The 14,459-nt window shown below is 44.0% G+C and overlaps 1 protein-coding gene across 8 annotated transcripts in view; it reads right to left on the minus strand.

The window, feature by feature from the left end:
- Window positions 1–1,135: 1,135 nt before the first annotated feature.
- The window catches only part of LOC110491133 (membrane-associated guanylate kinase, WW and PDZ domain-containing protein 1), a 204,234-nt gene continuing 190,910 nt past the window's right edge, over window positions 1,136–14,459 (minus strand). For 5 of the 8 annotated variants that reach the window (XM_036947461.1, XM_036947465.1, XM_036947464.1 and 2 more), the window contains exons 18-23: window positions 12,824–13,027; window positions 8,382–8,469; window positions 8,186–8,249; window positions 7,595–7,738; window positions 7,318–7,456; window positions 1,136–5,594 (exon numbers count right to left, since the gene is read on the minus strand). In XM_036947461.1, the coding sequence (XP_036803356.1) occupies window positions 4,408–5,594; window positions 7,318–7,456; window positions 7,595–7,738; window positions 8,186–8,249; window positions 8,382–8,469; window positions 12,824–13,027 (1,826 nt within the window). In that variant the 3' untranslated portion in view covers window positions 1,136–4,407. Of the gene's footprint in view, window positions 5,595–6,418; window positions 6,511–7,317; window positions 7,457–7,594; window positions 7,739–8,185; window positions 8,250–8,381; window positions 8,470–12,823; window positions 13,028–14,459 lie in introns of all 8 variants that reach the window. The other 3 variants (XM_036947466.1, XM_036947467.1, XM_036947463.1) reach the window with 2 other exon arrangements.

The raw sequence follows: 14,459 nt of genomic DNA on the forward strand, positions 1-14,459 counted from the left end.
CTCATCCTTCTTCGTCCAAACACGGCGAGTGGAGTTTAGACCAAAAAGCTCTATTTTTGTCTCATCAGACAACATGACCTTCTCCCATTCCTCCTCTGGATCATCCAGATGGTCATTGGCAGACTTCAGATGTGCCTGGACATGCGCTGGCTTGAGCAGGGGGACCTTGCGTGCGCTGTAGGATTTTAATCCATGACGGCGTAGTGTGTTACTAATGGTTTTCTTTGAGACTGTGGTCCCAGCTCTCTTCAGGTCATTGACCAGGTCCTGCTGTGTAGTTCTGGGCTGATCCCTCACCTTCCTCATTATCACTGATGCCCCACGAGGTGAGATCTTGCATGGAGCCCCAGACCAAGGGTGATTGACCGTCATCTTGAACTTCTTCCATTTTCTAATAATTGCGCCAACAGTTGTTGCCTTCTCACCAAGCTGCTTGCCTATTGTCCTGGAGCCCATCCCAGCCTTGTGCAGGTCTACAATTTTATCCTTACTGTCCTTAAACAGCTTTCTGGTCTTGGCCATTGTGGAGAGGTTGGAGTCTGTTTGATTGAGTGTGTGGACAGGTGTCTTTTATACAGGTAACAAGTCCAAACAGGTGCAGTTAATACAGGTAATGAGTGGAGAACAGGAGGGCTTCTTAAAGAAAAACTAACAGGTCTGTGAGAGCCAGAATTCTTACTGGTTGGTAGGTGATCAAATACTTATGTCATGCAATAAAATGCGAATGAATTACTTAAAAATCATTCAATGTGAATATCTGGATTTTTGTTTTAGATTCCGTCTCTCACAGTTGAAGTGTACCTATGATAATAATTACAGACCTCTACATGCTTTGTAAGTAGGAAAACCTGCAACATCGGCAGTGTATCAAATACTTGTTCTCCCCACTGTACATACCAGAATGACTCATTAACCAGAACGTGCTATAGCAAACTACAGACATTAGATATAACAGGCGTCTGCTTACCTTATCATTTTGTAACGCATGCACGTGGATCAACGGTCAGTCCAGCGAAGTGGTCACTCGTTCCTGGCAAGCTCGCCAAAATGTTGGTCAATTTCTTCAACAAATGATCAGGTCTATATAGTTATCAAACATACATTATTAATGGAAAGGAAGCACAGACTCTTTAAGTATTAAAATACTTATTTTAGTAATACAATTGTAGGCAGAGGTTGATACAGAGTACAGTTTAACAGCATATGATAGTTCTCCCCAAGTTCTGCACAATGTCTAAGACATCCTGTAACTCATATAGCCTCCCCAATCCCCCTTACGTAACTTTCCCTAGCAACAACATTTTAATAAATCTAACCTCCCCCTGACAGCAAGAACCATCTTATCAGCAAGTAAAAACTCAGAATTGGGTTTGACCGAAACTTGACCTTTCATCACAAGTATAGAGTCATAACAATGTGAACGAGTGTAAGCATCTTCTGACAGGTGGCTGGTTTCAATCAGGTCTGTGGCAGCCTTGTGTTCTCAGAAAACCAGATAACCACGTGGGATCCAGACAGGAGGAGTCTGAACGTAGACGCCTTCTGATAGTGTCTGAAGGTCACAACACTCAGAACAGGTTTTAACACACACACAAAGGTCTCCTGAAGAGGAGACCTTACAGTTTATAATAACATTATTTATTAACCCTTTAAAAGGTATAAGGCCTTAGTTTAACCTTCTTCACATTTCACATTCTTCAAATGGAAAAAAACATATTGTGTGTGTTACAAAACCAACAAGGGAATATACTGTAGCATAGCTGAAAGCCTGCCTCAGGGTTGCTTGTTAACAGCTGTGGGTACCCATTCAGCATGTGCTACTGTAGTAGGCAGTTTACTGACATGTCGATGTTGTCACGATCCCAGCATATTGCCCATTAACAAGTAGATTAATTTCACTTCCGTGATGTACATACCAAATTATTCTGTCAGCGGGTAATAGGGACATATTGATATGAATGGATATGCAGTTAGACATTCCTTGTTTATTTACTAAAACCTTTGCTAGTCAGACAAATCTGAAATGTCAGATAGACACTGTTAAAAGCAAGGAAGCTAGACAATATATATTTTTTTTGCAGATATCCTGTTACTAAAGCAGTGTGCTTACTACCTTGGTGAATAATAAATCAATCTGAGAATGCTGCACTGCAAAGGGACTACAATGTCAATCATATCAATAGGAATCTCCTGAGAGTATAATTGCAAGTCATTGTGGAGAAAAATCCTTTTGAATTTGTATGGAAAACTTTATTTGATAATAAAAATAGCATTCACAGACTTCTTTTTGATAGCTACATATACATTGTGATCCATCTCAAGGAAAAAAGCTTTACTGGTTAAGTCCACATCTACTTGTACTTAGACTAATGTTATATATAGCTTCATGGGTTAAATAAAGCTATGAACAATGTAGTATTTATATATGCATAGTGTTTTATAAAAAAAGATTGGCCCATATACATGTAATGCTTTTATCAACACAGAGATAGCATTATGTCTGGAGCACATTGCAATAATGCTTAAAGAACACCGACTGCATACAAGTGCTTTATAATACAAAGGCAGGCTAACCATCGAGAGATATTCAAACCAACAAACAGATTCTGATTGACCAAATAAAGTCGTCCATTTTTAGAATGTCTTTACATACCTGATTCAGAGTACATTAACATATTTCCCATGAATCATCAGGTCCATTTCAGAAATATAAACACTATCACATTCCTCACTAAAGAGGTTTCCCATAAATGTCTCTTTTGTACAAGAAAAAGGCAACATTTTAGTCCTCAATGGGTTCCTATTGGTTACATATTGAAATTCTGTACAGGTGGTGGCCAACAGGTTAACGTCTTTAAATGTTTTTGGTTTTTTTGTATTTATTTTTTTACAGTACCATGGCAACAACAGTGATAAAACAATGCATTTGTTGTGGATTTTCCTATATCTTTTTAGTCCTTTTGTGAAACATAAAACAGAGGATACACACGGTCAAAGCAGCAGTCAGACTCCAGTGGTGTGACAGCATGGCTCAGCCTGGCAGATAGGCCCACTTCTGTACTGGAACGGTCCATCCGTTATCATCGTAACAACGTCCCTTACATTATTACATCATCACCTAATTTCCTTGGGCAGGGAGAGGAAGAGAGGAACTTGAGAAATACTCCCATATCACCTGCATAGGATCAATGGGCCGTTGATCAATATCTGCTATATTTTTCACAAGGGAAAATTCTCTTGAAACAGTGGGATCAAATAAGCAGCCTACAACTATAGGACTGTGGTTACTTTAAAACCACTTGACCTCTCGGTCAACCTCTCCATGCTGCGTATAGCTGTGAAGTAGGTTTTATGTTACAGGCTCCTGTCAGGTAACGTGTTGCTTCTACTGTCCTCTGAACAGGAATACAAAACTTTGTTCAATTGTATTTCCACCACAGGCAGTCTACACAGACACCTCTTACTGGGAATTTTAAAAAAAAGTTCTCCTCCTTGGCTCATCATTACTAGACACACTGAAAAACAGAAACCCAAAACAGCCTCAGATCCTGGTGGGTTTTTAGACTTGTCTGCTCTGTGAGAGAAATATCAACAATACCTGGTGTTTTTCTCAATAGATGGTCTGCTTTCCCCTCTCTGATTTTTGAGGGTTTGTGGGCTTGGTAAGGAAGGGGCATGCCATACCAACTTAGATCAACATATATATAATTCTACAGCAAATCCAGCAGGGGTAAAAATGATTATTATTTTCAGGTGATCGGGCGTATTACTTGGTCCTTTTACCGAGCTTCCTCATGGTGTGTGCCAATTGAAAATAAATAGCAAGTCAAATGCAAAAAGTATTATTTGAAATATATTACTTCATTCTAAAATGACCATTGGTTCTAAAATGTTTGTTTTCCTTTCGTTCTGTATGATATTCACTAAGGTTTTCACTGCAGTCGTCCATAAAATGCCTGTACTGCCAACGTCTTGTGCTATAGTTTGCTTTATAAAGCAATTCTGGGGTGGAAAACAACATCTAAAAACATATTAAAACAAGCTCATCATGAAGTACCTGTTAGCACAGTAAGGAGCATGTTCGAAACCTCAGAGGGAACACATGTGGAGTCAGAGACGCCTATAAAAAAGCTAAATCACCATTTGTAATTTGATAGGCACACACACATACCTTCACTACAGTATTAACAACCTCAGTTATGCTCAAAATAACGAGAACAGAAACAGTAAGAACTAAAACAAAGATTGTACTCCTGCTGTGGTATGAATCTCTGTCTGGGATCACAAGTAGTCAAATTAGTCAAGCAATCAGATAAATCACATGAGTCAATCTCCTCAGAAGTCTAAGTCCAGTGTATTTACTGTAGTCTCTACAGATCAAGGGCTGAGAAGCCAGGCTCTGTCCACTCAGATGCTGAGGTCCTTGGGGCTCTCTTTGTAAAACCTTCTCTTAGGCTCTGGGAACTGGTTCGGGGCACGGCCTACTGTGTTGTTGTGGTGTTGTCCTGTCTTGTTGCTAAGTCCTGCATTGTTGTAGCCGGCGTTGTGGTGAGCGGAGGAGTTGTTCTTCAGTGTGCTGTAGTAATCCTTCAGTCTGGGAGCAGGCGCTGCAGCGTAGTTCAGCTCCTCCCTGCTGGAGCTGCTGTTTGGAGATGAGTCTCTCTCTGACCTGTAGCGTCTCTCTGGTGTTCCGTTTATCCCGTAGCTCTCATCCCTCGTCTCGGCCGACGAGTCCCTCAGGAGGTTGCCATTCTTCAGGCTGCCTCTGTCGGGCGTACGGCCCCTGGAGCGAGACAGGGAGGAGGCCCCATTGTTGGGGCGTTCTGGGGTGGTGGCCTTCATGTCAGTCGTGCGGTCCCTGGAGAGAGACAGGGAGGAGGCCCCGTTGTTGGGGCGTTCTGGGGTGGTGGACTCCATGTAGGCTCTGCCTGGGGTCTGTGGTTCCCTCAGGAGCCTACGGTCATAGAGTGGTCGTTCAGGAGTGGCTGCATGACTGAGAAACCCTCCGTCATCATACTCCCTCTCAGGTGTGCAGTCCCGGTGTGCTCGCTCTGCCCTGCGGTCCATGGACTTGGCCCGCCGTCGGTCAGGGGAAGTGTTGCGTTTACGGGTGGGCGAGCGGTCGAGGGAGCCGCGGCGCGATCGACCATATCTCTGGTCCAGAGTACTGCTACTAGCGGAGCGCTCTCGATCTTTCTCCGCCGCTGCTGTTGCAGCCTTCTTCCCAGAGCTGTCCTTGCGCAGAGTCTTTAAGAGTTTCGAGATGCCGCTCTCCGAGTCAGACTTCTTGAATTTGCGGCCAAGACTCTTCTTGTTGTTCCCACCGCTGGTGCTGTTGTCCGGGGAGTGTTGTCTGGAGGTGGTGTGGTTGTTGTTCCAGGTGTGATGGTGGTGGTGGTTAAAGTGCCGGCCCGAGTGCTCCATCCTGTCCCTGACTCGGCCCTGTCCAGATTCCTCATGGCGTGATGGTTTGTGAAGGTCTGGTGGATAACTGGACTCCGATGAGGTGTGATATCGGCTGTTTGGTGGCAGGGTTCTCACTTGCGGAGAGTCTTGTGCCCCGGGTGTGGGAGAGTGCCCGTCATGGCTGGCGTCTGGGGGAGAACAAAGACAGGACATGAGAGACATTCTCAGACTGGGTGGAGTTTAAACTAGCTAAATAATATAACCCTGGAAGCTCAGACAATTCTCTCAAACTTAAGGTTCCATAGCCATTTTCATGTGGGTGCTTGTATCTGTATTGAGTCAATACAGCCATTTTTATGGAAACCATGCACTTCCATAAACATGAACATGTTGGCAAATTGTGACAAAAATATTTACTTCTGGGAGAAAAAAAAAATCTAATTTGTACACACATGGCTTATTTGATCCTCAACCTAAATTACATCAAATTAAACAATTGCTGAAGTATATTTTCTTTGAGAGCAATGGATTGGCACATGTAGGCGGCAGCAACACAACAGGTGCAAAACATTGCAAGTGAAGGGCTGGGTTATCAATGACAACAAGCACCTATGACATTATTAAAAGCAAAATGATGAACAAGTCGATTATCATCATTGGGAATGGGAACTGCAGAAAAACAAAGAGCCTGAAACAAAAAACTGGAGAGTGTTCTGCCAATGACTCTGTCCAATTAGGGATGTGGTGTTATGGTAGCAGTGGTGGCGAGCAGTTGCATGAATCCATCCAGAGGTGGGCGGAGAGTAAGCAGTGCATTCTGGGTGTATGGGTCAAAAAAGCACAGTACAGGTTGAGGAGTGAGTCAGGCCACACAGCACTAAACACATACCCAGGGAGGTGCAGGTAGGAGATGGGTAGGGGGAGATGTGTTAAGTGGGTGAGGAATGTTGGGGTGCAGGTGTAGGAGGGTAAAGGGTTAGGAGGGTGGGTTGGAACAGACTTGGCTACAAACCGTGGTCTGATTTTGGCCCATTAAGTAGAAACAGGGCTCTCCCATCTTGTCATTTCTCATAGTACCAACAGCGAGATGAGGAGCCATCATCGCTGGAGGGAGGAGGAAGAGCCCAGAGTAAAGAAATGGAGGAAAGAGAGAGGAAATAAATCAAATAAAAACAAAAAATAAATAAAAAGAGAAATCAGAGGGTTTAGATCCTCAATGAAGACCAGAGAAAGAAAAACGTAGTTGGTTCAGTTTTCACGTTTTTCTGGCTGGCAGAGAAAAGGAAAACCTAGAAAATTGACGGCTGGGTGGCATCCTTCACACAGTGACCTTTCTCGGCAGAACAGAGATAAGATAAAGATTCCCAGATGAATGAGCCAGAACATTTAGTATTTGGACGAAAACAAGACTTGATTTACACAGCATTTTACCAGATGCTCTTATCCATAGCGATTTACAGGAGCAATTAGAGTTCAGTGCCTTGCTCAAGGGCACACATAACAGATATTTCACCTAGTTGGCTCAGGGATTTGAACCAGCAACCTTTCTGTTCCTGTCCCAACGCTCTTAACTGCTAGGCTACCTGCCGCCACAGCAGAATGAACATGACATAATATGGCCAATAAATCACTGATGTAGGAGCAATAACGTTAAATGTCATTCAGACACATCACTGGGACAGCAAATATTCAGATTCTTTTTGTTGATCAAAGGCTATAAGACATATCATGATATAATCAATTCTAAAGCATTGGATCAGGACACTGAAGACACACCAAAGACTCAGAGAAATCCTGCTTACAGCAACAAGACATTGCAGACTATGGTGTCTGTCCGGTGTTAGTTAGTCAGAGGCGGTAGTGTTAGTCACAGTATGGAGGGAACATGTATCACATCACATTGCCACGCACCATATTCAGGAACAGATCCATCGCCCCTCTTGAGGACCAGGCGTGCCCTCCGGCCACCATTCTTGATCAGCTCGATGGCGCGTGCGTGCTTCATGTTCTTTGTGCTCTCGCTGTTGATCTCCAGGATCTCATCTCCCACCTGTGATTGCAGAGAGTGAAGAAGGGAGGCTGTTTAATGAGACAACCAGACAATTGATGCCAGGAGATATTAACTGTCTATAACATAAATATTATTAAGTACAATAGAGTAGATATTTTCTTTTTTCATGGAGCATACCCTCATCTTGCCATTCCTGACAGCCGCCCCGTCCTCAGCCAGCCTCAACACATAAAGATCCATGTTGTACTCCCGTCCTCCTCTCAGGCTGAACCCAAAGCCTTTACTGTCCCGCTCCAGATCCACAGAGTAGAACTCTGCATCCTGAGAGAGAGAGAAAGAAAAAAGTATTAACAGAGGGGGAAGTGTGAATGCCCACAATGCATGGGCCAACAGGGGTGTCATGAGGTGAGTCCTAACATCAGGACTAATCAAGCCGAGTCCAGCAAAAACTCACACAAAATCGATGGAGGTACAATACTCTGGAACCAATGAATAATAAATGCTGTCTCAGCCTGTGAGAGGGGCGCAGAGCCCAGAGCAAGGGCACTGCAAGGGCTGGACACAGGGTTACTGCACTCATTAAAAGTTTGGCTTTTTATTGATTTGGCTGATAGCTTGATTAATTGATTGATTAGATTGCTTTGATGATTTGAAAGACATTCTTCATCTCAGGATGAAGCTGCACTGTGTGTTCTTGTAGAGAGATGATTTACTGTTCCCTGCTTTGGGGATTGATTTTAACAGACCAATAGACATGTTTGTCTTTACCTGTGAGGGCAGAGCTTGTGTTGGAGGAGGTGGAGGAGGAGCCTGTTTCAACTTTGAGTTATTCCTGGAAAATAAAATTATTCATATGAACAGATATGAAAGTACATCATATTCATATAGAGGTCATCTTTCATATAATGTATCATACTAATAAAGTATGTTCCAAAAAGCCTGTTTATGAATAATAAAAACTCACCGAGACTCTGTGGCAGTTTGGGGTGTGTGCGTGGTGGTGATGGTGGCAATCTTCTCAGCATTGGTCAACAGAGACGCGTTGGAGGACTCTGTGTAAACACAAATTGAGGATTATGGGTAACCTCTAATCTGAAAGTAATACATGGATTCTGGTAAGATCTTAAAGAAAAACAAAATGAATCCGCCCACTGTTAGAGGCTCTAAAAGTGCTCTTTTGTTAAACAAACAATTTGTTTTGAGTTGCAACTGGGTCTTGGTCAGGACTGCTGTCTCTGACGACACATCTCCTTACAGGAATTTTGCTCTCCAGAGAACAGTCTCCGCTCAAGGCTGCTCTGTTCAACCTGACGCTGACTGCCTATGATGTTGTCATCTACCATTTTGCTCACCAGCTCGAACATCAAAAGAAAACAAGCCTCTCCGCTTCAATCGTTCTGTTTTTTTTAATTCCAAGGGGAAAGAAAAATACATTAAAAAGTACAAATAGGGTAACTGTCCTTCCTTTCTTACAAATCTAATTGTGTTGCACCACAAGCCACAGCACGGCAGCCCACATTAGTCATCATAGACATTGGTTACTTATAGAGGGAATGGGGTTCTGCCTGAAGTTAGCGACAGCACCAGCCTGACTCATTCATCCTTCTCTCCCCCTCTCCCTCGCCACCCTGACAGCCCTGCCTGCCTTTCCCCACGGAGCACTCTGGGGGACACAACCTGAACGATTCAAGAACAAATGTCGCCACACAAAATGACACCGTCTGGCTGAGGAAGGTCGTGGCTGAATGGCTTCTATTTCTGAGTGTTGTTCTGCCATTAAAATACAATTGTAGACTAGAATTATACTGAACAAAAGCAACAATTTCATATATTTTACTAAGGTACAGTTCACATTTTGCACAAGGAGAGTTTTAAAGATATATTGAAGTGTCACAAAATTGTTAGAATCAGAGGACTCAAAAAATACTGTTTTGAATAAGGCCTTTAAGAAATGTCCAACTCTCGAGCAGCCTGATTTTGTCCTAAATAAACATCACAGAAATGAAGCACAGAGCAGGATTGATGAAGCTCATTTTATTTAATCTTTATTTAACAAGGCAAGTCAGTTAAGAACAAATTCTTATTTAGAATGACGAGCTACCCCGGCCAAACCCGGACGACGCTGGGCCAATTGTGTGCCGCCCTATGGGACTCCCAATCACAGCCAGTTGTGATACAGTCTGGAATCAAGCCAGGGTCTATAATGACGCCTCTAGCACCGAGATGCAGTGCCTTAGACCGCTGTGCCACTCGGGAACCCAGCAATGAAGGGTTCCTTTGCTGATAAAATCATTGACAACAAAAATGACCCTAAAAAGCTTTGGAAATCATTTAAGGATACACACAATCACAGCACCAGATCAGGTGTAGCTGATGTGTGCATCTACAGGTTCAGGAGTAATGCTGGGAAAGGTACTTTCTTGTATACTGGAGCCTCAGAGTGGAATGATTTGCCTTTGCCCAAAAAAACGATGTTGTCTCTGGGCAGCTTTAAAAAGAAAGTAAAAAACAATTTGTCTGCTGTGCCCATACGACTGTCCCCTACGATGTAACTGTAATGATGAGATAGATGTTCTTCTTTGTTTTTATGTTTTATTATCTGGCTCTCAATACTGTGTTCAACCGTGTTCGATCTTGCCTAGCCATCTTGTTTCAAGAAGACCACAATGGAAATAAGTCCCAGACTTTGTGTGTTATCCTCCATGACTTAACTCATGTATGGCTTTCTCAAGTTTTATGTGTTTTTTTTTTAATGGTTGATTAATAAAACATTAATAAAAAAGGAAATCAGTCAATTGAAATAAATTAATTAGATTTACATGACTGGGATATCACATGACTGGGAATACAGATATGCATCTATTAGACACAGATACCTTGAAAAAAAAGTTAGGGGTGTGGATCAGAAAACCAGTCAGTATTTGGTGGGACCACCATTCGCCTCATGCAGCACAACACAACTCCTTCGCATAGAGTTGATCAGACTGTAGATTGTGGCCTGTGGAATGTTTTCCCACTCCTCTTCGATGGCTGTGCGAAGTTGCTTGATATTGGCGAGAACTGGAACAAGCTGTTGTACACATCAAATCAGAGCATCCCAAACATGCTCAACGGGTGACATGTCTGATAAGTATGCAGGCCATGGAAGAACTGGAACATGTTCAGCTTACAGGAATTGTGTACAGATCCTTGCGACATTGGGCCGTGCATTATCATGCTGAAACATGAGGTGATGGCGGTGGATGAATGGCATGACAATGGGCCTCAGGATCTCATCATGGTATCTCTGTGCATTCAACTTGCCATCATTAAAATGCAATTGTGTTCGTTGTCCGTAGCCTATGCCTTCCCATACCATAACCCCACTGCAACCATGGGGCAGTCTGTTCACAACGTTGACATCAGCAAACCGCTCGCCCACACGACGACAATAGGTTCTCTAAAACGATGTTGGAGGTGGACATTCGTTAGAAAAATATAAATTAAATTCTCTGGCAACAGCTCGTGTACATTCCTGCAGTCAGCATGCCAATTGCATGCTCCCTCAAAACTTGAGATATCTGTAGCATTGTGTTGAGTGAAAAAATGTTGACCTTGCCACTTGGTCCGCGCATGCTCTGAGTACATGGCCTGGTAGTCTGTCTGGCCCCGCGGCCTTGTGATTGTTGACCTGTTTAAAGGTCTTGCTCACATTGGCTACGGAGAGCGTGATCACACAGTCATCTGGAGCAGCTGTTGCTCTCATGCATGCTTCAGTGTTGCTTGCCTCGAAGCAAGCATAAACGGCATTTAGTTCATCTGGTAGGCTCGTGTCACTGAGCAGCTCGCGGCTGGGTTTCCCTTTGTAGTCCATAATAGTTTTCAAGCCCTGCCACATCCGACGAACATCAGAGCCGTTGTAGTAGGATTCAATCTTAATTCCTGTATTGACGCTTTGCCTGTTTGATGGTTTCGTCTGAGGACATAGCGGGATTTCTTATAAGCGTCCAGATTAGTGTCTCGCTCCTTGTATGCGGCAGCTCTTGCCTTTAGCTCGGTGCGGATGTTGCCTGTGTAGACGTTGTCATTGTGATCTTTAAAAAAACTGCCACGCTTTGTTTAATGAGTGGTTTTGCATTCTCTCCTCCTTTGTGTTTGTGCTACTGATTCTCCTCCGCTCCCATCTTAATTAAGCTACATTTCACCAGTCTCTCTAGAACAAGGATGGGAAACTTTGATGGCAGTGGGGGCCACAAAAAAATGGAACTCATCATGAGGGGCCGCAGTGGCTCGTGGGTCTGCATACCCACATCCATATCCTCACATAGTCAGAGCCGGCCCTAGCCTTTTAGGGGCCAAATCTCTCAGCTCAGCCAATGACAGGGCATTCTAGTGGCTGGCTTTATTGTCGTTCTGGGACAGGGAACAACACAACACATGCCTACTCATGGGGAAGGAGACAGCTTCCTGTCACAGACTGTTCCTGCCATAACCCGTAATACGTATGCATTTCCTACCACCATTTAGACTAAGGAGATTAACACTAACAGGATGCACTGATTACATATACACCACATTTAACTTTTTTCTTCGTTACAAAGTAGCAGCCAATACCAAATTGGCAGACTGCAGTACATCAAAATGACATGAGTGTGTCTATCAGACATTGTACTAAAATCAACACACACATACTGTATGTCAACTGACAAATTAATCTCTGAAATGGTTTCACTCTCAGGGATATTCACAATCTCTGGGTCGAAGTCAACCTTAGGTACAATGCAGCCGTTTTTATCTCAATATCAAATAATTTCTGGGTAACAATTAAACCTTACAGTAAGTGTTTTCAATTAAACGGTCAAAAATGAATAAAAATAGCTTTTTTAGCAAAGAGCAATTTCTCAAGCAAAAATGTTGCTAGGACTGTTCATGGAGAGGGAGAGGGGAAAACTAGCTGTTGGCAGAGCGGTTTGGAACTCTCTTTCTTATTTTTCTATTAACTCATTTACCGCTTGGTGATGTGACCAGGCAGACCAAAACTCCATCCCACCAAAACGCTTTTCAAACAGCTCTTACACTAAAAGGGCACCATTTTCACAATTTCACAGTCTTATTCTAACCTCATAGTGTGAAAATATAAAACTTTTATATATAATAATATAAAACTGGGCCTTTAACCATAAGAGAGGAAAACTTAAAACTAACTACAGAAAAGTATTGAGTGACAACATCTTCCTTCTCATTCACAGTCTCCCATTTTGAGCACAGGGCAGGGAGCATGGCCTCCCAAGGTAGCTCCCCAGGTTGGTGCAAAGTGCTTCTGCCAGTGCAGAGCCGTGGTGCCCGCTGACTCCCACTAGGCCATGAATAACTCTCCTCCCTACTGCATTATAAAACAGCTCAGAGCAAAAAAACACAACGTCTTACCGTCACCCGGAATGATCCTCAGAGAGACGGTGTTCCCTGCCTCCTTGATCAGATTGACGATGTCCGAGTGGGACTTGTTGGTGATGGAGCAGCCGTTGACGGACAGGATGCGGTCGCCCACCTTCAGTTTCCCACAGCGGTCCGCAGGGCTCCCCTCGATGATGCGCCCTATTTTGTGGGGCATGGCCACACATGCATTTCCAGCTTTGATGTTAATGTGTAGTAAGTGTGGGTGTGTGTGTGATTTGGTTATTGATTACATAATTCGATTAAGGGAAGAGAAAAAGAGGATGGGAAAAGAAAAGAGAAGGAAAAAAGAGAAAGGGAAGCAAAGGGTTAATCATCCAAACCCCCATAGGCCATTCACCCAGAGAGCACCACCCAAGAACCAGCCAACCGTTGCACTGGAAACAATGGTCCAATCAAGGAGCATGCATGCGGAACACAGCTTACATCCCTATTGGTGGACTTGTATTGGGTGGTCATTAAGGAATGAATGGTCTGGGAGAAGACACTTTCTCTGTCACTTTCTCTACTGTTGTCCTCTGCACCCCTGACGTGCTAATCGATGGGATTTAAATCACATGGAACTGGTCTGGGCCCTTCGTGGCCCCCGCTCAGGAGGCTATCAATAGCCTTGACACGGCCTTACGATTGTCCTCCACTCCCCATCGGAGCCAGGGATTGATGTGGAGGATACAGCCTACGCCACAGCGGAGTGGTAAGTCACTGGAGATAATTGAGTTTCTGGTGCTCGGAATGGCTCAGAGAATGAGATGGATTCCTAAAGAGTGACACTGAGGAATCTCAGGATCCTCGCAGACGTCAAGAGAGTAACATGCACTGCAGTATATCAGAGGCTACAGACAGAGAGATGCTAGCATTGCATGGGGCTGTACAAGGAGAGTGACAGTGTTCAATACAGCACATCTTGTTTACAGAGCAGCTCTGAACAGACCCTAAGGAGCCCTCTCCCCCTCTCTCCCTCCATCCCTCCTCCTCTCTACCTCTCTCTCTTCCCGCCTCTCTCCATTCCTCCTCCCTCTTTCTCTCCCCCTCCCGCTCTCTATCCCTCCCACATCCATATTTATCACATCACCTTGTGCTACCAGCTCCCCTCCCTACACCTTGATTAAAAACTGCACTTGTATCCTGCCACTCTATCCAAATAATGAGATATGGGACATTACGGGGTGTGACAAATACCCAGGATTTAATACCCAATCTGCTGAGCACAACACCAGCAGACATCAGTTCATTATGGGAGGACGGGCTGGGCTGGAGGGAGAAAAGGGGTTTGCATAGTATGATGTACGGGAGAGGGATAAAGCCAGCGGAAAGCTCTTTGTGCATTACAATACCCTAAAACATCTATGGCCCTTTCAGGCTAAAGAAGAATCCATAGATAGTGCATGTCCATCCGTTTGTGATCATGTCTCTCTGTTGGACCTCTACTAGTAGAAGGGGAGATTGGACAGAGGAACAACCCTTATCAGCACATTCATTCATCCCATCCCCACAGGGGTGAAGGGGGCTAAAGCAGTAGGCACAGAGGGAGAGAATGAGACAGGAAGAAACTCTCAAATGATACCCACATAGGGCTCAGGTCTGGTCAGAAGTACTGCAATACATGGAG

This window comes from Oncorhynchus mykiss, chromosome 16, assembly GCF_013265735.2.
Source record: "Oncorhynchus mykiss isolate Arlee chromosome 16, USDA_OmykA_1.1, whole genome shotgun sequence".
Taxonomy (NCBI): Eukaryota; Metazoa; Chordata; class Actinopteri; order Salmoniformes; family Salmonidae; genus Oncorhynchus; species Oncorhynchus mykiss.